The 25,441-nt window shown below is 39.4% G+C and overlaps 1 protein-coding gene across 2 annotated transcripts in view; it reads right to left on the bottom strand.

Annotated features, from left to right (window-relative positions):
* Positions 1 to 17,820: 17,820 nt before the first annotated feature.
* The window catches only part of Rlim (ring finger protein, LIM domain interacting), a 31,755-nt gene continuing 24,134 nt past the window's right edge, over positions 17,821 to 25,441 (bottom strand). For both annotated transcript variants that reach the window (XM_077106975.1, XM_077106974.1), the window contains one exon: positions 17,821 to 24,679. In XM_077106975.1, the coding sequence (XP_076963090.1) occupies positions 23,097 to 24,679 (1,583 nt within the window). In that variant the 3' untranslated portion in view covers positions 17,821 to 23,096. The remainder of the gene's footprint in view (positions 24,680 to 25,441) is intronic.

Raw genomic sequence — 25,441 nt, 5'->3', positions numbered from 1 at the left:
GTCCTCTGCCCTCCTTTCCGACCGCCAACGCTGGGCCCGCCCCGCGGGGCCGCCTGCTCTCTGAGGTCAGCCAGTGGCGCTGCACCAGCCAAAGACTTGGCCCACCGCTCAATCCCCCGCCCAGCCTCGAGGAGTCAGTCCCAGAGGAAGCGGGTGTGTGGCTCAGGGTAGAGCGCACGCTTTGCATGCTCGAGGCCCGTGCACGCGTACACATACAGAGCATAAAGTGAAACGGAACGACAAAAACAAAACTTCCTCAGAACTCTGGGCTTCCACCTCACGGGCTCAGGCAGGCCCACCACACAGTCCCACCAACTGCCCAGAGATCACACAGGTGAGCAGGCACCGTTGCCTAGGCGGGAGAACTCTCTTCGTGGTAGTGGTGGGAAGGAACACCTTGTGTCTGAGATTGGCCCTCCTCAATTTGCTCCTCACAGACACCCCTCCACCCATTCTCCACCAACCTGCTTCCTCAAGCGGAGGAACCTCCACTAAGGTGGATTGGCAGCCACCTGCACTACCCACACACTCACATAACACTCCCTTGCCCAAGGTGGAGGCTTCTGAGGAGGGCCAGCCTCACAGATCCTTCTTTCTTAAGGCCAGAGTTTCCTCCTGTCAGTCTGGGATCTCCCAGCTGCCTGCTTATTTCACACCTCTGTACTCTATACACACTGCAGACACTCCATCCCTCAGCTCCTGAATGAAGGGCCTCCCCCAGCATAGCTGGACACAGAGGCCCCCTCTAATGGTAACAAGGGCTCCCTCACCTGTGGGAGGACAATTTACAGTTCACATGTGTTCTCCTATCCTTCATCACACTTGACCCTCTCTCTTCAGCCAAGAGAGGCATCTGCTTTGTGTGTGTGTTGCTGGGGATTGAACCCAGGGCCTTGTGCATGCTAGGCAAGCACTCTATCAACTGAGCTACACCCCCAGCCTGAGGAAGCTGCTTTTAAGTTTGTTTCACAGATTGAGAAATTGAGGCCCAGTGGGAGCCAAATGCCATTTGTTGACTTTTGTTGTTAACATTATGTTGACAAAGCATAGGTGCTTCAAACAAAAATATCTTAATTAACTTTTTCTATCCAACTGAGTTTTTCACAGTCCTTGATAAACACAGTTAAGGGTTAAGCCAGTAGGAAGAAATCAAGGGCCAAAATTAAGAACCCCTTCTCCAAGGTGCTTCCACTCAACTTCATGGAATGTGAGAAAAATCTTTTTTTCCCCCTGACCTCTCAGAAAGCCTGCTTGCTGCTTCTAAAGTCAGTACCTGCCCCCACCCCATGCCCACTCTGTCTCCCAGTGAAGGATCTGGACAGGGAGTGGGAATATAGCACCAATATGGAGGTATGAGGGACAGCAAAACTGAGCTAGAGTCCTTGTGCTTCTCCCATGCCAGCCTCCCCATTGGAGGGCATAAGGAAAAGGAACTAGGGATCTATCATCTGCCTTTCTTTTGGAGTACCTATCACTGCCTTCAGGGGTCCTCTGGCCTTCAAAATTGGGGTAACACTCCAAATGAGCTCCCTTACACCTTGAGTTTTCAGTCTTTTTCTCATCATATAATAAAATCATTACCACTTAATTTTCAGGGCTTTGTTTGATGTCTATAGGCCAGCAAAAGGTCCTTTGTCTGGTCTAGTTATGGCAGGGGGAGGGGGACATGAAGTAGTTCCCGGGAGGCTCTGCTTTCCTGAAAAAGGACTTGTGTGTCTAAGATATCAACACTAGCTCAAGGGGTCTCTCCTTTGAGAATTCCAGCACTGGGCCAAGCTATAGAGGGGAAGAGAAAGAGCAGCAAATGATATGCAAATAAGGGTAAAGGAGCTCCCAAGGTAGCATATGGGGAAGAGAAAAGGGTAAAACATACCCAAACCCCTGCCCACATGCTTTATTGAGGTGGACTTTTACTGTATGTGCAGCTCCCCACCCCCATCCCCAAACTGGGGCTGTTATCTTCCACCTGAATTCCACTGACTCCAGTTGACAGATTCCTTATATTTGCAGGAGAGCTTGGTGTTTTCTAGTATCCCCCACCCCTCACTGCTATTTTTCTTTGGGTTCTAAATCCCCTGATCACAATAAGTCTTTGCCTAAGGCTAGGAGTATAGCTCAGTGTTAGAGCCTGTGCTAACCAAGCCTTGGGTTAGACCCCTAGCACCAAAAGAAAAAAAAAAAAAAACAACTTTGTCACCTCAAATAAGTCCTAGCCTAAGCCTTTCCTTCAAGGTGAGTAGTTTCAAGCATTCAAACAGTCCCTTCAAGGTTAGTACTCACCTGTCAACCACAATGGCTGGGTCCACAAAGCAGGGAGAGCCAAGTTTGATACAGGACCAAGTTTCTGGGAAAGTCAAGTTCCAGGTAAAGCTAGTTCCGGTTCAGTACTTCTGTAAATAGTTGTAACTACTGAATTCCAAAAGCACTTTAACATTATGTTGACAAAGCATAGGTGCTTCAAACAAACATATCTTAATTAACTTTTTCTATCCAACTGAGTTCTTCACAGTCCTTTCTAAACACAGTTAAGGGTTATCCTAGTAGGAAGAAATGGTGGAGAGCTTTTAAATTGCTCTCTGTGAATCAGAGGTACCTCAAGGTCCACTGTAATATGTGAAATGAAGATTATATATAGAGTTTGGGCCTCTCTTCCCTTTGAGCAGATTAAGTTTTATCATTGAAAAATGGATTCTGCTGTTAAAAATTTAGGACAACTTTGTAGCAGGGTGTGGTGGTGTATGCCTGTAATCCCAGTCCCTCAAGGCCAAGGCAGGAAGATAGCAAGTTTGTGGTCAGTCTCAGCAACTTAGAGATACCCTGTCTCAAACAAAAATTACAAAAGTTGGGGATACAGTTCAATGGTACAGTACCCCTGGGTTCAATCACTAGTATTAAAAAATTAAAACAATTTTTAAGAATTACTTCTTTTAAGACTTATGCTTCTGGAAAGACCGATTTTATGTATTTTTCTCTGTTCCTTCCATGAAGAACAGCTTAAAATGCTACGTAGTATATAAAACAAACCCGAGACTCTGAAATGTGTAGAGAAGGCTGACCAGCTAGGGAACTCAGAACTTCAAGAGCGACTCTCCTGAGGTGAGTGCTCTATGTTTTCTTTTTGCCTCATATATCCTAGAGTTGGTACTAGAGAAGCCAGAAACCCAGAAATACTAATGGGAATAAAAAGCCCAAGAAAATTTTGCTTTCTCTAGCCAAGAACCAGAAAAAGAGCAGCCCGACAAGACTGAAAACTTTCACACAATAGCCACTCTACTCTTGTCACACATTATGGAAGAAACTGGTCCCATTCTCACTCTAGCCAACAAAAGTGAAGTGGAGAGCCTAGATTTCCACCTTCATCTTACTGTGACAAAGCACCTCCCCTCTCCATCATCAGGGTGGCATCACAGAAAGCCATACAGGGAGCCCAGACTTTTACCCCTGACAGTAAGGTGACATCCCTGCCCCTCCCAGCAGACTGGGTATTCTCAGTAAAGGCCTAATAGGGTGCCTGAGCTCCCACCCCCACCAAGCAGTAATGAGGAGTCCCTCAACAGTTGGATGGCAACAGAGGTCCCATGGGAATCTGGACTTCTACTTTGATTTCGCAGTAATGAGGCAGTGCCAGGCTGTCAGAGGAGTCCTGCTACAATAGAAGATTTAAATAAGACCAACAGTATTATTACATATCACTCAAAATGTCTAGGTTTTAATAAATACTCATCATACCAGAATATCTTACTAGAATTGAGAAAATATCAACTTGTAAGAAAAAAGACAACCAATGCCAACAGTGAAATGACACAGATGTTAGAATTATCTGAAAAGGAACTTAAAGCAGCCATCATAAAAATGCTCCAATGAGTATTTATGAACATGCTTGAAATAGATTAAAAATCAGAAAATTCCAGTAAATAAATAGAAAATATAAATAGAAAAACAAATGGAAATTTTAGAACTGAAAGCTAAAATAACCAAAAAGGAGCCAGCTATGGTGAGGCACCCTTGTAATCCCAGCTACTCAGGAGGTTGAGGCAGGAGGATGGCAAGTTTGAGGCTAGCCTGAGCAACTTAAGGAGACCCTGTCTCAAAATAAAAAATAAACAGGGATGAGGATGTAGCTCAGTGGTAGAGCACCCCTCAGCTCAATCCCTGGTACTACAAAAATATTTTTAATTAATTAAATAAAATTTAAAAGAGGGGTTGGCGTTATCGCTCAGTGGTAGAACACTTGCCTAGTATGTGTGAGGTACTGGGTTTGGTCCTCAGCACCACATTAAAAAAAATTAATAGGGGCTGGGGTTATGGCTCCAGTGGTAGAGGGCTCGCCTTGCACATGCAAGGCCCTGGGTTTGATCCTCAGCGTCACATAAATAAATAAGATAAAATTATTTTAATAATTAATAAATAAAGGTATTGTGTCCATCTACAACTAAAAAAATATTTAAAAATTTTTAAAAGAAAATAGACTGGAGGGCTCAAGTGGTAGTGCGCTCGCCTGGCATGCACAGGGTGCTGGGTTCAATCCTCAACACCACATAAAAAAATAAAATAAAATAAAGATTGTGTCCACCTAAAACTAAAAAATAAATATTTTTTAAAAAAGAAAATAAACTGGAAAAAATAATAGAAGCCAGGTATGGTGGCATATGCCTGTAATCCTGGTGACTTTGGAGGCTGAGATAAGAGGATTGTAAGGCCCTGACTGGCTAGGTTAGAATGAGATAGGATAGGATAGGATAGGATAGGATAGGGCTGAGGATGTAGCTCAGTGGCAGAGCACTTGCCTAGCCTCCACAAAGCCCTGGGTTCAACTCTCAGTTCTGAAAAAATAATTAGTAGTCCCTAAGGGAACTGTGGGACCATGACAAAAGATCTAAGATTCATGTTATCACAGCTCCAGAAGGAGAGGAGAAAAAGGTAAGACTGAAAAAGTGTTCAAAGAAATAAAGGCTGAAAACTTCTTGAATTTGGCAAAAGACATAACCCTATAGATTCAAGAAGCTGAGTGAATCCCAAATGGAATGAATTCAAATAAATCTATGCTAAGACATATCATAATCAAATATCAGAAAACTAAACACAAAATGAACAAAACTATCTTGAAAGCAGTGAGAAAACTAAACCATGACACCTTATAGTTATAAAACTATTGACACCTTAGTTTTAGGGAAAAACCAATTCAAATAAAAGCGGATTTCCTATCAAAAATTGTGGAGGGCGGAGAAAGATTTCACAATTTTTTCAAGCACTGAAAGAAAAGAACTGTCAGCTCAGAATTGTATCTTTGAGGAAGGAAGAGGAAATCAAGACATCCTCAGATGATGGAAAATTAAGAATTTGTCACAGCAGGCCTATCCTAAAATATGGTTAAAGGAACTTCTTGAAACAGAAATGACAAAAGAAGGAATCTTGGAATACCAGGAAGAAAGTATTTGGAAAGCAAAAATTTTAGGAGATCACTAGGCCATAGGGCTCTGATTTCACCAATGGATTAGTGTTCTTATAAAAGTGCTTAAGGGAGGAAGTGCATTTGGTCTCTTATGCTTTCACCTTCTACCATGTGAGGACATAAAAATGGCACCATCAATGAGACCCTCACTTGACACTGAGTATGCCAGCACCTTGATACTGGACTTCCTTGCCTTCTGAACTGTTAGAAATAAATTTGTATTGTTTAAAAATTACCCAGTCTCAGGTATTTTGTTATATTTGTTATAATAACACAGAATAAGACACACAACGAATCAAAATATGTGGGACAGAGCTAAAGTATTGAAAGGGAAATTTATAAAATTTATAGCACCAAATGCCATTAGAAATTAGGAATGGTGCTGGGTGTGGTGGCACATGCCTGTAATCCCAGCCCCTCAGGAGGCTGAAACAGGAGGATCACGAATTTAAAGCCAGCCAGCCTCAGCAAAAGCAAGGCACTAAGCAACTCAGTGAGACCCTGTCTCTAAAGAAAATACAAAATAGGGCTGGGATGTGGCTCAGTGGTCAAGTGCCCCTAAGTTCAATCCCCAGTACCAAAAAAAAAAAAAAAAAGAAAAAGCAATTAGGAATGGCCTCAAATTAATAATCTACATTCCTACCTCAAGAAAGTAGAAAAAACGCAAAATGAAATCAAACAGAAGGAAGAAAATAACAAAGGGCAATCAATGGAATTGAAGAATTAAAAAATGCAGAAAATCAATGAAATAAAAAGTGGGTCTTTGAAATGAACCCAGTATTATCCTGTTATCAAAACCAGACAAAGATAATACAAAAGAGTGACAAATCCAGACAATGTCCTTTATGAATATAGGTGTAAGTTCTTCAACAAAATATTAGCAAGCCAGATCCATTAATGTAAGAATTAAATGCCATTTGGGGTTTATTTCAGGGCTGGAAGGCTGCTTTCATGTTCCAAACTCAGTGAATTCAATTTACTGTATCAATAAGCTAATGATCTAATCAATTAATGCAGAAAAAGCATTTGACCAAACCCAATACTTATTCATAATTTGAAACAACAACTACCATGGAGGTGCATGCCTATAATCCCAGCTACTTGGGAAGCTGAGGCAGGAGGATGGCCACTTCAAGGCCAGTCTGGGCAACTTATTGAAACCCTGTTTCAAAATAAAATTTAAAGGGGGGCAGAGAATGTGACTCAGTGGTAGAGATCTTGCCTAGCATGTACAAGGCCCTGAGTTCAATCCACAGTAACACACACACACACACACACACACCCCAACAACAACAATGAAAAACTCAGCAAGTTAGGAATGGAGAAGAACTACTTCAACCTGATCAAAAGCATCTACAAAAAACCCTGTAGTGAGCATCACACTATATGAGGAAATTCTTTATACTTCTAAGATGGGGAGTAAGGCCATTCTGGCCACTCTTATTTCACATAGCACTGGAAAGTTAACAAAATGAGAAAAAAAGAAGTAAAATGTGTAAAAGGGAAAAAACAAAACCATTTGCAGGTGACATGATTTTTTTACGTAGAAAATCCCAAGGAAATCTACAAAAACTGTATAGAGCTAATAAGTGAGTTCAGCAACATTGCAGTATATAAGATCAACACTCAAAAATCAACCACATTTCTATATTTTGTCAATAAATATGCAGAAACCAAAGCTCAAAAGCATTTTGAAATCATTACAAAGAAAATTAAATACTTAGATGTACACTTAATAAAATGTACATGTATGAAGAAAATTTCAAAATACTGATGAAAAAAATCAAGGAAAACCTAAGTACATGGAAAGACATGCTGAGTTCCCTTATTTTTCAGACAGGGCAACTGAGATGCCAAAAGGCACATGGCTGACAATTGTTATGCAACTGTCAGGGCAGCACTGAGATCTTGCCACCTTTATTACTGTCCTAAGATCTAATATTCTTTGGGGCTCTCAAAACTCAGTAACTTGCACCAGTGTACTTTCCAGCATTAACTTGCCTACACTACTATCACATTCCTTCATTCCAAAGTTCTAGCTCTTCTTCTTCTTCTTCTTCTTTTTTAGTTGTAGATGGACACATACCTTTATTTACTTATTTATTTTTATGTGGTGCTGAGGATCGAACCCAGGGCCTCACACCTGCAAGGCAAGCACTGTACCACTGAGCTACAGCCCCAGTACCACTCTAGCTCTTCTTGCTGGTCAGATTCCCTTCTCTCTACTGAATTTCTCCCTCTGGACGGCTCAATCATTTTTGTAGCCATATACTTAAATATATATGGCAAGGGCGGGTTTTCTGACCTCCACTCATAACTTTTAAGCTCTGACTCAGTCATGTTCAACATTTCATAGAAACTTCCTGCCTGTTTCATGATATTTTCTGTTGTGCAATGGCCTAACAGCTATTCCTAACCATCCAAGCACACTGCTGAACACCACATGGTGCCAACTACCAACATAGGAGGAGGATATCACATGAGTCTAAAGTGCCCACAGAATGTTCAGATCAAGAAGTTCAGTAAACTGGGGGAAAAAAGGTGTCTAAAGTTCCAGGGAGGGATCAAGTCTAGAAATACAGATTTATGAGACATCAGGGTAAGGGAAATATTTAAAACCGTGTGTGTGAGGGGAATTTCTTCTGTAATCAAAAGATAAATAATTTTACATAAAGGAATGATACTACAGAGATAATAAAGTCAAACAGTCTTAACTAGAAAAAGAATGAAGGATCTAGTAGTGCTTTTTTTTTTTCTCAGCTATGATCACTGATGCCTTGAACCATCTAGGCCATGTTGAAAAAGTTAGCGAGTGGGCCTGGGGCTGGGGCTCAGCAGTAGAGCACTCACCTAGCACGTGTAAGGCCCTGGACTCCATCCTCAGCACCACATAAAAAATAAATAAATAAAATAAAGGTATTGTGTCCATAACAACTAAAAGAAATATTTAAAAAAGTTAGCAGGGTGGCATTTAATGAGGGGTTTCCTCTGGTGAGTTGTCTCAATGGGTGATCTTTTTTCCCAAACTGTCTTTGATCTGGTAGTAGCTTCACTCTTTTTAGAATGAAGGAAAATTTCAGTTCATCTCAGACCTGGGGATGCTGATAATAGGACTTTAGCTATGGTGCCTAAAAGGTTGTTAAAGGATGCCTAGGGGTTGCTGTTGCTAGCAGAAAGGACACCCCAATTGGAGAAGGTGAGACGAGAGAAGTTCTAGGTAAAATTCTGGGAGTTCCTGGTTTATGACAAAACTTTTCCTTGGGCCTAAAATCTATACTTTTCAGCAGAGGCAAGATGATGGCAAGTTTGGAGTCAGCTTCAGCAACTTAGCAAGACTCTGTCTCAAAAAAATGAAAGGGCTGGGATGTAGCCCAGTAGTAAAGCACCAGTAAAGTTCAATCCTCAGTACCAAATAAATAAATAAAATACAATCTGCACTTTTCACATTTCTTTTCCTTTTCAACCTTATCCAGCTCTATCAAAGATTTTCTTATGACATCACTCAGAGTGTAGAGAATCTTCGTTGAGACACATGCAAGTTTTAAAAGAATTGTTGCAAGATGATTCTTCAGCCAATTATTCTATTTTGCCAGCAGACTTCTTGGGTTGGTTTTTAAAATATATTTATTTTTTAGTTTTAGGTGGACATAATATCTTTATTTTACATTTATGTGGTGCTGAGGATTGAACCCAGTGCCTCCTATATGCTACAGGAGCACTCTACCACTGAGCCACAACCCCAGCCCGTTTTTTTGTTTGTTTGTTTTGTACCTGGTATATCTAATTATCTGCCTATCTAGCTCCTATTGTAGCCTCTAAATAGTAGCTAGATACTGAGCAAAAAAGAGGTTGCCATAGTAACAAATGTTCAGTCATTTGATTGTTGCTTCACAGTTAAGTGTAACCCTAGTATACCTAATAAAGCAAGGCCCTGTTATTTGGATTTTCAGTTTTTTTTCCCTACTGTCTAACAATGGACAGGTATTATTCCAGAGCAACTTTGTCTGTTTCCCTGCCTTTCACCATCACACAAGCCTCATAAACTTTCTTGAGCATCCAAAGAACATTGGCCAGATGTATAGCTTCATTGAAGTTAGTACCCCAGACCATACACTAGGTCTTTTAACAAGCTCTCAAAATCAGGGCTGAGGATGTAGCTCAGCGGTAGAGCCCTTGCAGAAGGCCTTGGATTCAATCCCCAGCACTGTCCCTGCCCCCCAAAAGTCTCAAAGTACAGACTTCATAGCCATTAGAGGTTGGCCTAGCCACCTCCTCCCCTGCGGGGCAGTACTGGTTTCTCACCTTATTAATAAAAGCTCATTAGAAGTTCTCTACATTTTGTGCTAGGGGATTGACATGTATGATCTCTAAGTATCCTTCTCCCTGCTTTGCAGAAAGGAAAGCTAAGATTCAGAGAGGGTTAAGTGTCTTATCTAAAATTATACAATTTGCTGGAGATGTAGCATCCGTGCTAGTGTGGGCTCAGCATGCAAAAGGCCCTGGGTTCAATCCCCAGCACCAAAAATAAATGAAGAAAAAAAAAACCATACAGCTTGTAAAAGGCATATGAACCTAAGCATGACTGGCTTTAAATCTTTTCAATATACATTTAGATCCCCCATTTCACCTCTCCATGGGCTAATTTCTCAATAGGATAATTTTTGCACATTACTTTTAAGCCCCAGAACCCTAATATCGCCTTGTTTTGGTGTGTGTGTATGTGTGCACGTGCGCGCGCAAAGGATCAAACACATGTTAAGCACACTCTCTACCAGTGAGCTATACCACGGGTCCTATATCATCTCTTAGAGCTCCTGGGGCCATTTGTCCTTATCTAGACATTATTCTAATAATTCAATTGGATCTGCAGGTGGATAGATTCCTTAAAAGGAGGAAAGATAGAAGGAAGTTTGAGGGGGGTGGGCAGCTACTGGGAATTAACTTTCCTAGGTGAGTGTTTTGTACAGGTTCACAGTATGTTGCAAATGTTATTTTCAGAGCCCTTGGTTAAAAAAGCTGTATAGACAGGGTAAGAGCTCATAACTTTGCACATACATTGAACTAGAGTCTTGTCCCAAAACTTGTTTCTTAGCCTGAGAAGACACCTCTGTAGATGATGCAGGCTCCACATGCACACATCTACAGTCCTGAAAAATCCTTGGCCTTTGATGGAGTCCAGAGGAAATATGGCTATGAAGTCATCACCAAACCCATGCTAGCCGTCAATAGTGGCATGGAGGAGATGATGCAGGACTAAAAGGTGGACCTCCTTACCTAGACTAGAGAAGCAATGTATCCCTCCATAACAAGCTTAAAAGGAGCAAATCTCCATTTAGCTTGGCCCAATTCCTATATTGTAGACAGCTACTGCCTTTCCTTTGGCACCATAGCTTCCCCTGTACTTTTGCTCCCATACCTGAAGCCTAGAAAGTGAACTAGGAACCTAGACACCAAGGTTGGGACCTCCAATCCCCATGGCCAGATTGGGCCCCATATCCCTTTAATAACTGGAAACATTCAATCCAGAGTGTTCCTGTTTTTCAGCTATCAGTTCTCTCAGGAGGACTTGAAATGTAGACCTGCCTGAATGTAGGCAGCTGGTTTGGGTGACTGTCGATCCTAAATGCCAGATCATATGAGCTAATCTATAAAAACTGTTATTTTTACTAGAGTCATCTGAGTTTGCTGAATTTAGATTACCCATAAAATCACTAACAAGTAATTACTGAGAGGCATCCAATGAAAGGGATTTGTGTAATCAGCTAGCTCTTTAAAAATTAAAAAAAAAAAAAAAAAAAAAAAAAAAAAAAAAAATCTTAGCGGTCCCTTTGGCTCACTATCTGGGCAAGCCTGCCCCCTACAGGTTTTAGTAATGAAAAAACATTAACAAAGGCCCAATTATCAGTGAGAGTGTTTCATTTTCTTTGTGTCTTATTTGAATTGAGAATTTCCTCAGCGATGGTCATTATTTTATCAGATTAGACCAAAATAAAACAAAGAACAGTATCATTGTTTGTATGCACCCAACAAACCAAGTTTTAGGAAAACAAGGAACCCTAGAAAGAGAAGTCTAGAGCACTGCAGAGTCATCTCCATGGTACTGTCCACCCAGCTTGACTAAACTTCCATTTGGAGAAGGAAAAGAACAGACTTGGGAGAGTCTTCTTTTATAGTGGCATGCAGTAACCCTCAGGTCAGATCTGCCTCCTAGCCCTGATTGTGCCATTTTATTTAAATCAGAGCACTTGACTCCTATGATTAAGACTTTCCAATAGCTTATCTCAGAATCAAATCCTATCTCCCTTCCTTGAGCTATAAAACTTCAGGAACTAGCCCCTGCCTTGTCTCTTATCCATTTCCCTGTTCAACACTGTACCTTTTCCTCCCTCCAAATAATGAGTGGTGCTCATTTCCTGGGACTGGAATGTACTACCAACTTGTATTCATTCATAGGCCCCAGTTTGTGTCATCTGCCAGAAAGTATCCCCATCTCAGTCCCAATCAAATCACCTCATCTTATTTTCTTCACAACATTTAATCACAACCTGACTTGGTATACACAAATATATATTACCTAGCTATCCCTATTAGAATGTAGCCTCTATGAAGGTAAGGGCTATTGTCTTATTGACCCCAGGATCTTCTGTATCTGAGACAGTTCTTGGGACATAGATTCCAAGAAATATTTTTTGAATGATCAATAACAGCAGTGGGTCCTGGAGCATGTCACATAACCTCTGATTGTTTCACTTATAAAATGCAAATAGCCAATTTCTCCCCAACTGAGTGTGAAATTAAAGGACAAATGTGAAAAGGCCTGACAGCTAATAAGTATACACATTTGGGGATGTGACTTACTCATCAATCCATAACCATCTCTCCACCTCCCTCTCTGCCATAACGGCAGTTCACCTTAACTTTTCAGAGTGTAGAGTGGTGGTGATTGGAGAGTGTGGGTGCTATAAATCATAGAATGCTTTCTCATGGGCCTCATGGCACTTTGGTTCAGTTGTGGATAGATATTGAGTTCCCATGATGCTGTCAGAAATCTAACCCATTCTAGGCTCTGGTTTTTAAACTGCCATTTTAAAATTTTATATATATATAGTAGGTGAACACAATACCTTCATTTTTATGTGGTGCTGAGATTGAATCCAGTGCCTCAAATGTACAAGGCAAGAGCTCTACCACTGAGCCACAACCCCAACCCCATTAAACTGCCATTTTTGAAAAGGTAATAAGGCCTAAGGCATGCCTACTTAATATGTGCTGGAAGCCAGGCTTGGTAGTGCATGCATATAATCCCAGCAACTCAGGAGACTGACGCAGGAGGATCTCAAGTTTGAAGCCAGTCTCAGCTAATTAGCAAGGCATTAAGCAACATAGTGAGACCCTGTCTCAAAATAAAAAATAAAAATGACTGGGGATGTGGTCCAGTGGCTAAGCTCCCCAGGGTTCAATCCTCAACACCAAAAAATAAAACAAAAACATATGATGAAGATTTAACTTATAGGTATTGAAAATCAATATACCAATAGCATGAATTGAAGAGAATACCTCGAGGTAGGAAGGAAAGAAAAAGGGCTTCTCCAGCTTTATTGTTTATTTCCTGGTGGCTTTGACCTTTTCTTTTTGTGGTACTGGGGATTAAACCCAGAGGTGCTTTACCACTGAGCTATCTCTCTAGACCCTTTTATTTTGAGACAGGGTCTTGCTAAGTTGCTGAGGCTGGCCTCAAATTTGAATTTGTGATTCTTTTGCCCTCCCAAATTGCTGGGATTACAGGTGTGTGCCACCACACAGGGTACTATTCTTTAAAAAAAAAACAAAAACGGGTGTCAAGCCAGGTGTGGTGTTGCACAATGCACTGTCCTTTCTTAAAAACAACAACAACAAACAAACAAACAAACAAACAAAAAAAACAGGTCAAGCCAGGTATAGTGTCACATACCTGTAATCCCATCAACTTGAGATGCTTAGGCAGGAGGATCACAAGTTTGAGACCAGCCTCAGCAACTTAGCAAGACCCTGTCTCAAAATAAAAAAAGAAAAGGGCTGGGGATGTAATTCAGTAGTAAAGCATCCCTGGGTTCAAACTCCAGTAACACAAAAAGGGGGTGGTGGGGGTGGATGTAGCATGTAGCTCAGTGGTAGAGCACTTACCAGGCCCTGGGTTAGATTCCCAGCACAAGAGCAAAAAAGAACAATCTTACACCTTCATGCTAACACTCCTAGACACTGTTCTGTTCTTTTCCTTCTCCCAGGAAAGAGCAGAGCCAAAGCAAAACAGAATGAAGTTTTGCTTGTAGAGGGGCTACACCCAAGGTTAAAAAAAAGCTCTCTGAGCCCAAATAAACCTTTTATCTAAAAAAAAAAAGCTGGATGACGGCTTCTTACAAATAAGCAGTAAGATTCTTGTGCTAGAAAGAGATTGGAATCACACTAGAAACCGACATCCATTCACTATTACTAAATTATTTTCAGATTCTTCCGCAGAAAATGTTATATTCACTCAGAAAATACAAGTAAAGCCAAGCCAAATGAATCAGCTTTTTCTAAAATCTCAGCTCCAAAGGTTCTTTCTTCACAGGACTGTTAATATTTCACTCCCTGTTGCCAAACCAAACCAAACAAAAAGCAATGGCATCAGAGAGATTTGATGTTGGGAAATACTTGATTTCACTGGATCTTTATTCTCATATTGTATACTTTTCCTATCCCACCCCAGAAAACTCACTTAAACTATATACTATCACTGTCTGACATAAAATGGAAACGTTGTAAATCCAGATTAGCGACTTCTAACAAATGCCAGGCATATTCAAATACAGGAATTTTCAGATGAACTGCTTGGAAATGATTTGTATTATTTTAACACCTATTAGGAAACTGAATTAAGAGAATCTAAATTTTGGGGTGCTTGTTTATGCAATAAATAAATGTAACAACTGATACTGACTGCTCCATAATGCTGCAGTTGTAATGGGTTTCCCTAACTAGCTAAGGTATTGTGGTAATTAACAGAGTTCAATCATTGGCAGGGGGTGTAGTCTTTTAACCTCAAAAGAGTAGAAAGATGGTAGTTTTGTAAGCCTGGATAGGCACTTTAAGCTAATAGCTTTGGTGCACAATTAAAAGAATGAGGCTTATTTAGTTCTTGGGTAGTGTGGATGAGCAGATAAGGTGTTTATGCATATCCAAAGCTGAACTTGTAAAGCTCACCACCATTTGCATTCTACCCACTTTATTCACTCTCTCCCATATTGTTCCAGAACTTTGCCATACAATATAGTAGCTACATGTGATCAATGAGCACTTGAGATGTTGATAGTCCAAATTGAAGATTCAGCAAGAAAAAAAAATGTGATTATCTCAAAAATTTTATATGGATCACATGTTGAAATACTTACTTTATTGCATTAAATAAAACATCATTAAAATTTCTTTACAAATTACCTTTTGCAATGTGGCTATTTAAAATTACATGTGACTTTATATTCTACTGGACAGCACTAATCTAGAACATTTGGTGCATATAGAGGACTGATTGTGAATCTTTTTTAAAAGTAGTCACCAAGACCATCCAGTGAGAAACCCAGCAATATTTCAGAGGCTTTAGGTCTCCATCCTGCCAAAAACAAAGGGACGAGAACCTTTAGACTAGCCTAGGATGTAGTTGAGTACAACACATATCTATTTCTATTAGTTGAGGAAACAAACTCAAAATTCAGGCCTGTCCTTGTTCACCCAATTATTCCTTAACGCTCCACCCAAATTTGAATATCATTCTAGCTCTAGCAGTTCTGATGCATTTGAATGGAGACAATTACAGAATGTATGTCCCTTAAGGTTTTGGTAATATTATCTACAAGTCTCCCCACTGAAATACCATTTCTTGTGAGTGCGGATTGTATCCTTGTTTCAAACGTTGAATGACTTGTAATAATTCTTTTTTTTTTTTTTTTGGTACTGGGGATTGAACCCAGGGATGTGTTACCACTGAGCTACATCCGCAGTTGCTGGCCTTCAATTTGTAATCCTCCTCTCAGCCCCTCAAGTCACTGGAATCACAGGTGTTGGGAACTACATCTGGCTGTAATACTTTTCTCAAAGTACTGACCCCAGCAGTTTACTGACCCCAGAATAAGTTTCCTTATTCTAAACACTTATGTACCTATTGTTTAAAAATGCCTCATTTAAAACTGCCTTTAGAATGTACAGTACATTCCTGAATATGCTTCAGGGTGGCAAACCTCTATCCATTGAGAGAAAGATGATTCTTGGAAACAGTTAAGATTCACCTCAAGGATGGCAAATAAAGTGAACAAACTGAATAGGGCTGGTTTTCTCAATGGCTTATAAAACTATTTCTAAAAGACAAGTTCCTATTATCTTTAGAGCAAAGATAACATTCTTAGAATCCCTGTGGCTGCCCAATGGAACTTTTTTTTTTTTGGTGGTGCTGGGAATTGAACACCTTGATAATTGTTTTTTTAAAGTACTAGACTGAATCCAGGGTTACTTTACCACTGAACTATATCCCCAACCCCTTTTTTGAGACAGGACCTTGCTAAATTGCTGAGGTTTACCTAATTTGCAATTCTCCTGGCTCTGCCCCTTCTGGTTGCTGGGATTACAGGCATGTGCCACCACACCCAGCCTTTGATACCTTTTGTCCTAGAGCTGATTGAAGACTCCCATTATTTGTAATGCTTATGTGTATTTTGTAATGCCTTATGTGATTTATCAAAATTTACATTTTTTTTGTGTGTTCTAGGGATTAAACCTAGAGGCACTCCATCACTGAGTTGCACCCCCAGTAATTTTTATATTTTGAGACAGGGTGGCCTGGCACTTGGGATCCTCCTAACTCAGCCTCTGGAGCAGATGGGATTACATGCATGCACCACTATGCCCAGCACATTATAATCTTTAATCCTCCCTAGAATGATTTGCTCTTGTAAGTGTCCCTTGGACAACCAGCCCTAACTGACATTTATTTTAAGAAATCATACCTTCATGAACAATTGACCCTAGGGCTTGGAAGGAATATTGAAACACAAGGTCATATGGTAGCAGGATTAAGGGCACCAAGAAGAAAAACTCTGGAATTTAATGAGTGGAAATAACATGGGTATCTCAGCTTTCACCTATGGAACAGGGTGGTAAACTTCCACCTCACTGTGAAGGTTAAATAACTGATACAGAGTATTTAACATAAAGCCTGGTAGACCAGTTTAGCCATTTGTAATATGGCTATTAGTCATCCATCTGCAAGGTTTTATATTTAAATCTTAACCAAATTCCAAGACCTTAAAAAAAAAATCTGGACTCTAGTAAAAGAAAATTTCCATTAAGGAGCTGGGAGTACAGTTCATTGAGAGCACATGATCATTAGTATGCATAAAGCCCTGTATTCCATCCCCAGCACCCAACGAAAAAAAATAGTTTATAATACGAGAAAAAAAAAACAGTTTATAATACACCCAAATTTATCAAATTCTGTTTTAGGTGTCAGGGTCCTTTTCACCAGCTTTTCCTCAAAAAGATGCCTATGTATGGGCATCTTACATTGTTCTAGTGCAAACTTTTTTAGAATTGTGAGTTACTAAAGAAGAAACCCCAGTCACGGGGCTGGGGTTGTGGCTCAGGGTACAGCGCTCGCCTAGCATACATAAGGCACTGGATTCTATCCTCAGCACCACATAAATGTAAAATAAGGATATGTGTCCACCTAAAACTTAAACCCTAGGTCACAGGCGAAGAGCTGATAATACCAAAACTACCCTGAGGAACTGAGTTCTGATGCCAATGATAGAGAGCTCTGTAGGCACCAGAGGCTAAATGGATGCCAAGGGAAGCCTTATCCAGGTGTCTGAATATGACGACCTACTTGGAAACAAAGAAATCTTAGTGGTTTAGGCAACATGTTTAAGAGGTTGGAGACAGGGGTGGTAACAAACTGCACAAGCACTCACACACACCTAGAAAATTTTTGTATATATGAAGACAAAGCAAGGGAGATCAGAGCAATGGTGAGAATACAAGAACAGCAAAGATGCACCTACTTAAAATGTCATTTACATAAATCTTCCCAGGATTCTTGTATTGGAATATACTTTAATCTTTTATTTTACCAATGATTAAGCCATTGGACTATACAACACAGATAAAATGGAAGTCTATCATATAAACCAGTACCTGCCCATACTCATAGCAGTGAGGTTGGAATAAAAATCCAGGTTGCACTCTTATTCCACTTGATTCTAAAAATCAAGTCTATTTGACATTGGTTTGAAGCAACACAATCTTTTATCAGAGTCCCCCTTTTAAAGAAAGCCCCAAGGAGATATGATCAAGCACAAATGATCACTTCATGCATTTTATTGATAGTCTATATTTTAAATCTGCAGTATGACATCTTACATAGGGAAAAAGCTTCTTCCTAAAAGATAACTATTAATAATCAAACCAGCTTTAATATGACTGACCTTCCAAGGTCTTGTTTTGCATTAAACAAGTTAATTTTTCGCAGGTGTAAAGCACTGTACAAAAAAAATAAGAAAACTGGGTACATTCTCAAAATTTAATACAGGGCTTCCCAACCAGGAGTTTGCTGGATACATATTGGAGAAGGGTGTTATGTTCAGCTTTAAATTGAAAGAAAATGAGAAATCAGATAAAACCACCCAACCAAATTCACTTCACTTTGTGCTCCTCTCTGCTTTTTTTGAAACTCTCTCCCAGAGGTCAGGAAGCCCTGGTACAACAATCACTTTAGTCTTTACAGAACATACATTTATGTGCTTCATGTTCAAAGACATAAAGGCAGCCTTTATTAATGTTCCCCCCAAATCCCTTCAGGTTCTTATAGGTTTCAGAAAGCTTTCCAAGACTGCTGCCCAGTTCTTTATGTGAATCCAAGTAAACATCTATACCAAAGCAGCTCTTCCTGGGAGAAGATAAAACAGGCACGGGTATATAACCAGGCCCACTGCGTACCTACTCAACTTGATACCTGATCACATGGCCCTATATCTTTAAAAGCAGCACCAGGGACAAATGGAGCTTGTATCAAGAGGTAAAATCCAAACATCGAACAGTTAAAACATCAATCAGAAGAATGTTAGTAGCAGGGCACTAAATACAGAGTTAAGGCTGGGCAGCTGGTTCTTCAACCAAACCTTGGTAATGGAGTAAATCTGCAGGATGAGGAACTGATCAAGGAAACTCTTGAGTCATGAGGCACAGTGGTATGGGGCTCACTTTCACTTTCACTACATGTCTTTAAGATAGCCACCACCAGAACCAAGTGGAACTTTTAGTAAACAAATCCTCATCAAAAACAAGTATCTGATTGAAATTTTGAGTGTTGCATGGTATGACCGTTTCTTTTAGATCTGAATCCAAACACCTATATAGACATGGAAAAAACCATAAAACTGATAAACTGTTGCTTTATCCCTTGAGAGTTCTAACACCCTCATAACAATTCTATTCTATGCTGTAGACTTTGAGATACAAAGTAGATTTAAATAACATTAACTCATTGAGAATATTAGATAATATTTTAGAACTGCCCAGTTAAAGAAAAAAATCATTTCTGAATGCTAAAAATTTTAAAGGCCAGGTATACTGAACTCACAGCTGATTTTAGCTGCTTATTAAAACTGATTTAAAAATCGAATACTACTTCCTCAGACCTTGCATTTTCCAAATGAAGCATGTTTCATCAAGGTACATTTCCAAATGTTTTTTTTCAAAAGCACACAATTTACTAGTTAACTCAATGAATTACAACACTGTTATTGAATATTAAACATACTGAAGAATTACACTAAAAAGAAAAAACAGACACTTCAACATGTGCCTTTATCAACTTCTTGGATTGCTAAGGTATAGAATACTTCAGAAAGTAGCAATTAGCAAAGTCTTAGAAGACTAGTAAAAAACAAAAGTGCCCTGAAAACATGGCTTCTGTGTACATAATGCTGGTAAAAATCTGACAGGGAAGCCAGTAAAGTGAAACATTTACAAAAAAAAAAAAAATCAAATAAGGCAAATTATTTTCATTCACAAAAGAACAAAGGGGGCAGATAAAAATGTCCATCTTTAAAAATGTTAACCACCACCACAAGGTGCCTCTATACTCTAGTAAGCTGTAAAAATGGTCTTTTAAGAGGCATTTTGCTGTATTTTTCTACCACATAGGTATTTTGGGAACTGACTGAAAATCATGGCTGATGCTTGACCCATTTCACATTGTGGACCCTTGGGAAGCAGGTGATTAAATACAAAGCATATTAAGTGATAACCCTTGATAAATGAGAGACACTGACACTAGGAGAGAATACTTGGCACGGAAAGGATGTTTTCCCGGGGGGGGGGGGGGATATTGAGGTAACACTTAGAGCTAACCAGTTAGTTTCCTATCTTAAAGTTTGGATGAATTCCAATAATCATGGTCTTAAAGATTATGTGTATTACCTGCTGGAGTTAAAAGGTTTTCTTATTAACTGTACAATTATTACTTACAATCCAACACTAATGTGAACAGTTTTCTCAGTCCCCACATCCATTAACACCACTGAGTGTAACTAATATGTTCTTTTTAGAGCAAATGTTCCAAATTAACACCACCCTTTTCTAGTGCTGATACAAATTGTCTGCAAACTTTTAATCTAAACTTGTTCAGTTTTGTTTTCTGATACTAGTAAATCTCAACCTTGTCAGCTGCTTGGAGTTAAACAAAACACTGCAAATGTTTCACACTACTAAGTGAATTAAAAAAAATCTGAAATATTCAAGGAAACTCAGATTTTAGTACTTTTCCCTATGCTTTGAACAATGTGATCTCCCAACATTGTTTTTGTTCCTACTACTGCATGAAGTTCAAAGTAGGTCTTAAAGACAGGACCTTTTTGTAATAAAGAAAAAGTGCAAAGATACAAAATGAAATGTAAAGTCTTTTGCAAGAAAATGCTCTCTCAAGTATAGGTGTTTGGATGCTGGTGGTGAAAAAGGATTTTTGTTCTCCATTGTACATCTGACACCTGCAAATGACCTTGTCTTCAGTGTCCACATTAGTAAGCATATATTAGTTATGGACTTTGCAAAATAAAAAAATTAAGTAGCAAATTCCACTAAAAATACATGTATTCATTCTATGCAGTCCAATGGATAAGAGTGCTAATGAAAAAGGTGTCCACATGCACATGTCCAGTATGTGCATTCTATCGAAAGCTAAAAACTTAAAAAGTTCTATTTCCAGTGTTTATGAAGAGCTTCAACATCTACATTCATGACCAGCATTCTGCTTGAGTTACCTCTTAGTTTTAATACTTCACAAATAAGTAATACATCTTGGGAAGTTAGGGAGGTACCTGTTGCCAATAACTCTTTTATGCTTAGAACGTGCTGCAGTTGTTTGAAAAACTATTTTAAATGACCACCCCTATGTTAATGGAATATTTTATATCAAGAAGAAAATGGACTTGTTTTTAGCCAATCAGTACTACCCTGCAGATATGAAAACCACTGATTATACCCTTAAGGGAAGGAGACAAGGAGGCTCACAAATATAAAGGAATCCTTACTTTTACATGGACATTTTTTTAAAAAGATAAAATGTATTACATAAGCGCCATAAACAGTGAAATCTGCTTATATTAAAAAAAATAAGTGAAGCTTTGTTTGGACATTATTTCCTTGCAAGAGCAGTACATATCCTTAGTAAACAACTACCATATTTACACAAGTTAATTTCCTTGATACTTAGGTAGGATTGAAAGCCAGAAGAAAACATGAAAGAATGAGTTTTGAAATAATCTTTACAGCTTAGGTGATAACGGTGAAGGTAGCCAGGTAATTCCAAAAGCAGACTTGTTTATTTCATACAGTATTTGAATATTTCTGGGTAGTTAGCTAATTTTGTTTAAGGCCAAGGATGTGTTCAGTCCCTCTTCTGGCCTGCTATTCCCAGAAAAACAAGTATCTGTTCCACAGCCAGACTAATCCTAACCTCAATTGGTCTCAAAAGAGAAATTAGGCAAGTGTACCGGGGTTACTAGTAAGAAAACAACATAAAGTGCATGTCCATAGATAGTGAGCCAGCAATCTCATCTTCAGATATGGGCAGCACAATTAAAAAATTTAATTTCAAATAACCCAACATGACTCACTTTCAACAAAGGATGAAAATTCCTTAATTCTTCAACAGGTCTTTAAATGTGACATGTTAGATCTGTGCTAGAGAGATAATAATGAAATATTAACAAGTGTGTACTAGTACCTTACAGGACAAATCTTGAAAACAAGCAAATTCGAGACTTTCCTATTAGCACACACATCTGAACCAACTGCAATTCTTATGCTAAAAGTGGTTTATAGTCTCTTTCCTCCACCTTTTTATTTTTGAGGAGCAGACTTGTAAAAACATCAATTTAACTTGTGTTAGGTGGTAGTGGTTCATTTTTCATAAACCAAAGAAAGCTCTGCCAAATTTGCTGGTCTTCTGCTTCATCTATTCAAGTAGAACACAGGGACAAGCTGCTGCTGCTCTCACAGCATGTAACCAGTTTGTGTCTGCATATTACTGTCTTCATGAACACTTCAAATTCTTCAGAGCAGTTTTCTTTACTTCCATCTTTCACTTCCTGCCTAAATCCAAGTTAATATGTGATTTCCATTGGTCTTTAATGTAGTTTAATTCTGCACGGTCCTTTCCTTTTCATGTCACAGTAGCTGTTCACATACATTAAATATTATAGATATGTTCTGCTCTTGACATCTACACACTTACAAAAGCAGCTTCGTACTTTGTTTGGTGTGTTTTTTAACTACGTTGGCTCACAAAAAGCAGTTTTCTCATTTCTAAGCATGGTACTTTACAATTTTTAATGCATTAATACAACAGTGCATTGGAAAAGTACTGAGCCTCTACAAAATAGCTTTACATTTTTAAACAAATGAATGTGATTTTTTTCACTTACACAAGCATAGGCTTTTTAATATTTCCACAAGATAAATATCTCAATTAAACTATAAGCTCACTCTACAGTGTGCCACAGTGATGGGCTTAGGAGACAGTTATACACTTAGAAGATCCTAACTTTAGTGTTATTTACACTGACATGTCCAGTATCAACTAGTCTGAAAGGTGAACAAACAATATTCAGAATGTGACTGAATTTGTGTCAACTAAACTGGGAATGGTATAGCTTTAAGTAATTACTTATGAAACACATACTGTAACTTAGTCTTAACTGGGAATTTCCTTTACCCCTCTCTCCTACAGCATGGGAAATGTTAAAGGTCAACAAGAAACAGACAGGAGCCATTGCTAAGGCAGATCTTTTAAAATAACAAAGGGAAACTGACAAGTATACATGATAAATCATCAGTAACAGAAAAGCTATTGATTCAACTGGTACTGAAGTCAGATTTTTAGATCCTAAAACATTGCTTTTTAAATATCTCATTCTCAAACAGAAACTGGAAAAAGGACATGATTCCTTCAGAAAGCAATGACTCAATTCAGGTTGTTCCTTTACATTTAAGCACCACTCAAAAAGTGGACATAAAGCAAGTGATTCCTATTTGCCCATCACTATATCAGCTACATAGCTGAGAGTTCAGATCTTAATTACACAACACTTTCTCTGTTACCAGAAGCTAAGACTGCTCTGCGACAAATAGGACAGGTAGAATTCTCAGATAACCAGCGATCGATGCAGTGGACATGGTACTCATGGGAACAAGGTAGTTTACGAAGTTTGTTGCCTTCTGTATATTCTGTAATGCAAACACTACAGGTTTTTAATGCATCGTTTTCACCAAAACTTCTCATTGCCAAGTTGTCAATCTGTTCTTTTGTGAGTCCTCTAGGTTGATCATCATCATCCTCATTTAAGAGGAAAAACTGAGCCAGACTAAGGAAAGGCAAAGAGCCACTTTCATCAAAAGTGACTGGGGCCCTATGTCGGCCCTCTCGCCTGACACCTGATGAGCCTGATGAGCTTCCTTCATTACTGCCTTCAAATACCTCTGAGCTAGTTTCTGAACTTTCACCACTAGAACTGGAACTAGGGCTGGAACTTGAACTGGAACCAGAACTGCTACCACCACCAGAACCCCCTCTTCCATTCCGTGACTCTACTCTTTCCATATTTCCACTTGGGACGGAGCCACTAGGCTCTGAATCACTATCACTATACATAAAGTAGCTTAGCTCACCAAAACCTGTCATTATCTGCCTTAACATGGTCTGAATTGCAACAGATGTAGTCTCACTTAAACCGGTATTTAAGATTCTACGAATGGGAATCCTGATGGTACTGACATAGGTTCTCACACCTGCCCGCTCAGAACGTGAAAACGTGCGCCTGAAACCTCCTCGCTCACTTTCATAAGTGACCGTATTGTTTGGTGTCTGAGACCTCGACCGAGTTCTGCTAGCTATACTATCTCTCTGGCGATATTCTCCAGGACGAACTCTTCTTACTTGAAGATCAAGGACTATGGTTGGAGGTCTCTGTCCTGATCCTGTAGATTCACCAGTGCCAGCTGTATCTGAAGAACTAGCTCCTTGAGAGGCATTTCTTGTTCCAGAAGCTGCAAAAAGACCTCTACTTAGCAATTCAGGTCCAGTTATTTGCTGTCTCAATGTTACATGGTGCCGGGTTCTAGAACTTCCCTCTGTCTCATTTACTAAAGGGTGCTCAAAAGTCTGAGATGATATATTATGATGAGATCTTCTTGGAATTTCACTCATTGGATGAAGGGGTGATCTACTTCTTTCAGCTCTTGCTCTGGTTCTCCGATGGTCTGGGCTCCTGCTTCTTGCCCGTCTTTGACCTCTAGGAGGTGGAGCTTCTCCTGTTAATGCTTCAGTTGAATTTCGATCAGACCTAGATGGTCTTGCAGATGCTGATTCAGATCGTGGATTTTCCACTTGCCTTTGGCTACTGTTTTCCATATTTTCTCCACTAGAACGCCTCACAGATGGCTCATTTTCATTCTCTGGGTTTTGGCTCCCATTATTACGGTTAACATTTATCTCTAAACTGAATCTGAAATCACCACTGTTTGGATTAGTCCGGCTCACTGCTCTCCAAGACTGGTTTCCTCTTTGCCCACTTCTTGTCGTATTTCCAGTTTGTCTGACAGAGTTCAGCCAGTCTATTATAGAGTCACCATTAGACACATCATCTGAAGAGTCTCCTCCACCTGTTTAAAACAAAGGGTAGGGAGAGGGAGAAAAGGAACTACTAAAATTAGGACAATCACATAATAGTACTCTGTAACTTTGTACTAAAGAACTTAAATATTATGACCAACTTTCACATTTGTAGATTTTTATAATCTCTACCACATAGATTTGCAAGTAAAAGGCAGGAGAAATTCAATTGTATTTGAAAACAGTAAGTTAATCCCTAGAGAAATTTAGAAAATGATTTGTGTGTGTGTGTGTGTGTGTGTGTGTGTGTGTGTGTGTGGTGCGTGGTGCTGGGGATTGAATGGCTTTTGTGCATGCGAAGCAAACACTCTACCAACTGAGCTATAACCCCAACCCAGAAAATTACTTTTATCTTTAAAGGGGACCTGAAGGAAGTCTATTTTCAGTATTTCATGATACACAGAGCCTTGCATAGCACTGTGGGATTGACAGAAGGCAACATTTTCTCAGTCCACTGTCAAAACACCAATGGTAGTATTTAGATACAAATTTTATTTCTGTCAAACTTTCATCAGTCTACATGACTTCTAAGCTCTTAGCTTAAGTGTCATAATCAAATTCCCTATTTCATATTGGGAGGGAAACACCAAACCTGAGGTTACAGCAGGATTTATTGGCAGTGGCACTCCTGACATCTTAAGCCAATTAATTCTGGGAACTATACTGTGTATTATAGGATATCAGGATGTTTGGCTACATACTTGCTCATCTTTACCTGCTAGATGCTGGCAGAAACTCTCTATTGTGTCAAC

Source organism: Callospermophilus lateralis, chromosome X, assembly GCF_048772815.1.
Source record: "Callospermophilus lateralis isolate mCalLat2 chromosome X, mCalLat2.hap1, whole genome shotgun sequence".
In the NCBI taxonomy this organism is placed as follows: domain Eukaryota; kingdom Metazoa; phylum Chordata; class Mammalia; order Rodentia; family Sciuridae; genus Callospermophilus; species Callospermophilus lateralis.
Note: the sequence above shows the minus strand (reverse complement) of the source record. Positions and strands in the feature narration are given on the sequence as shown.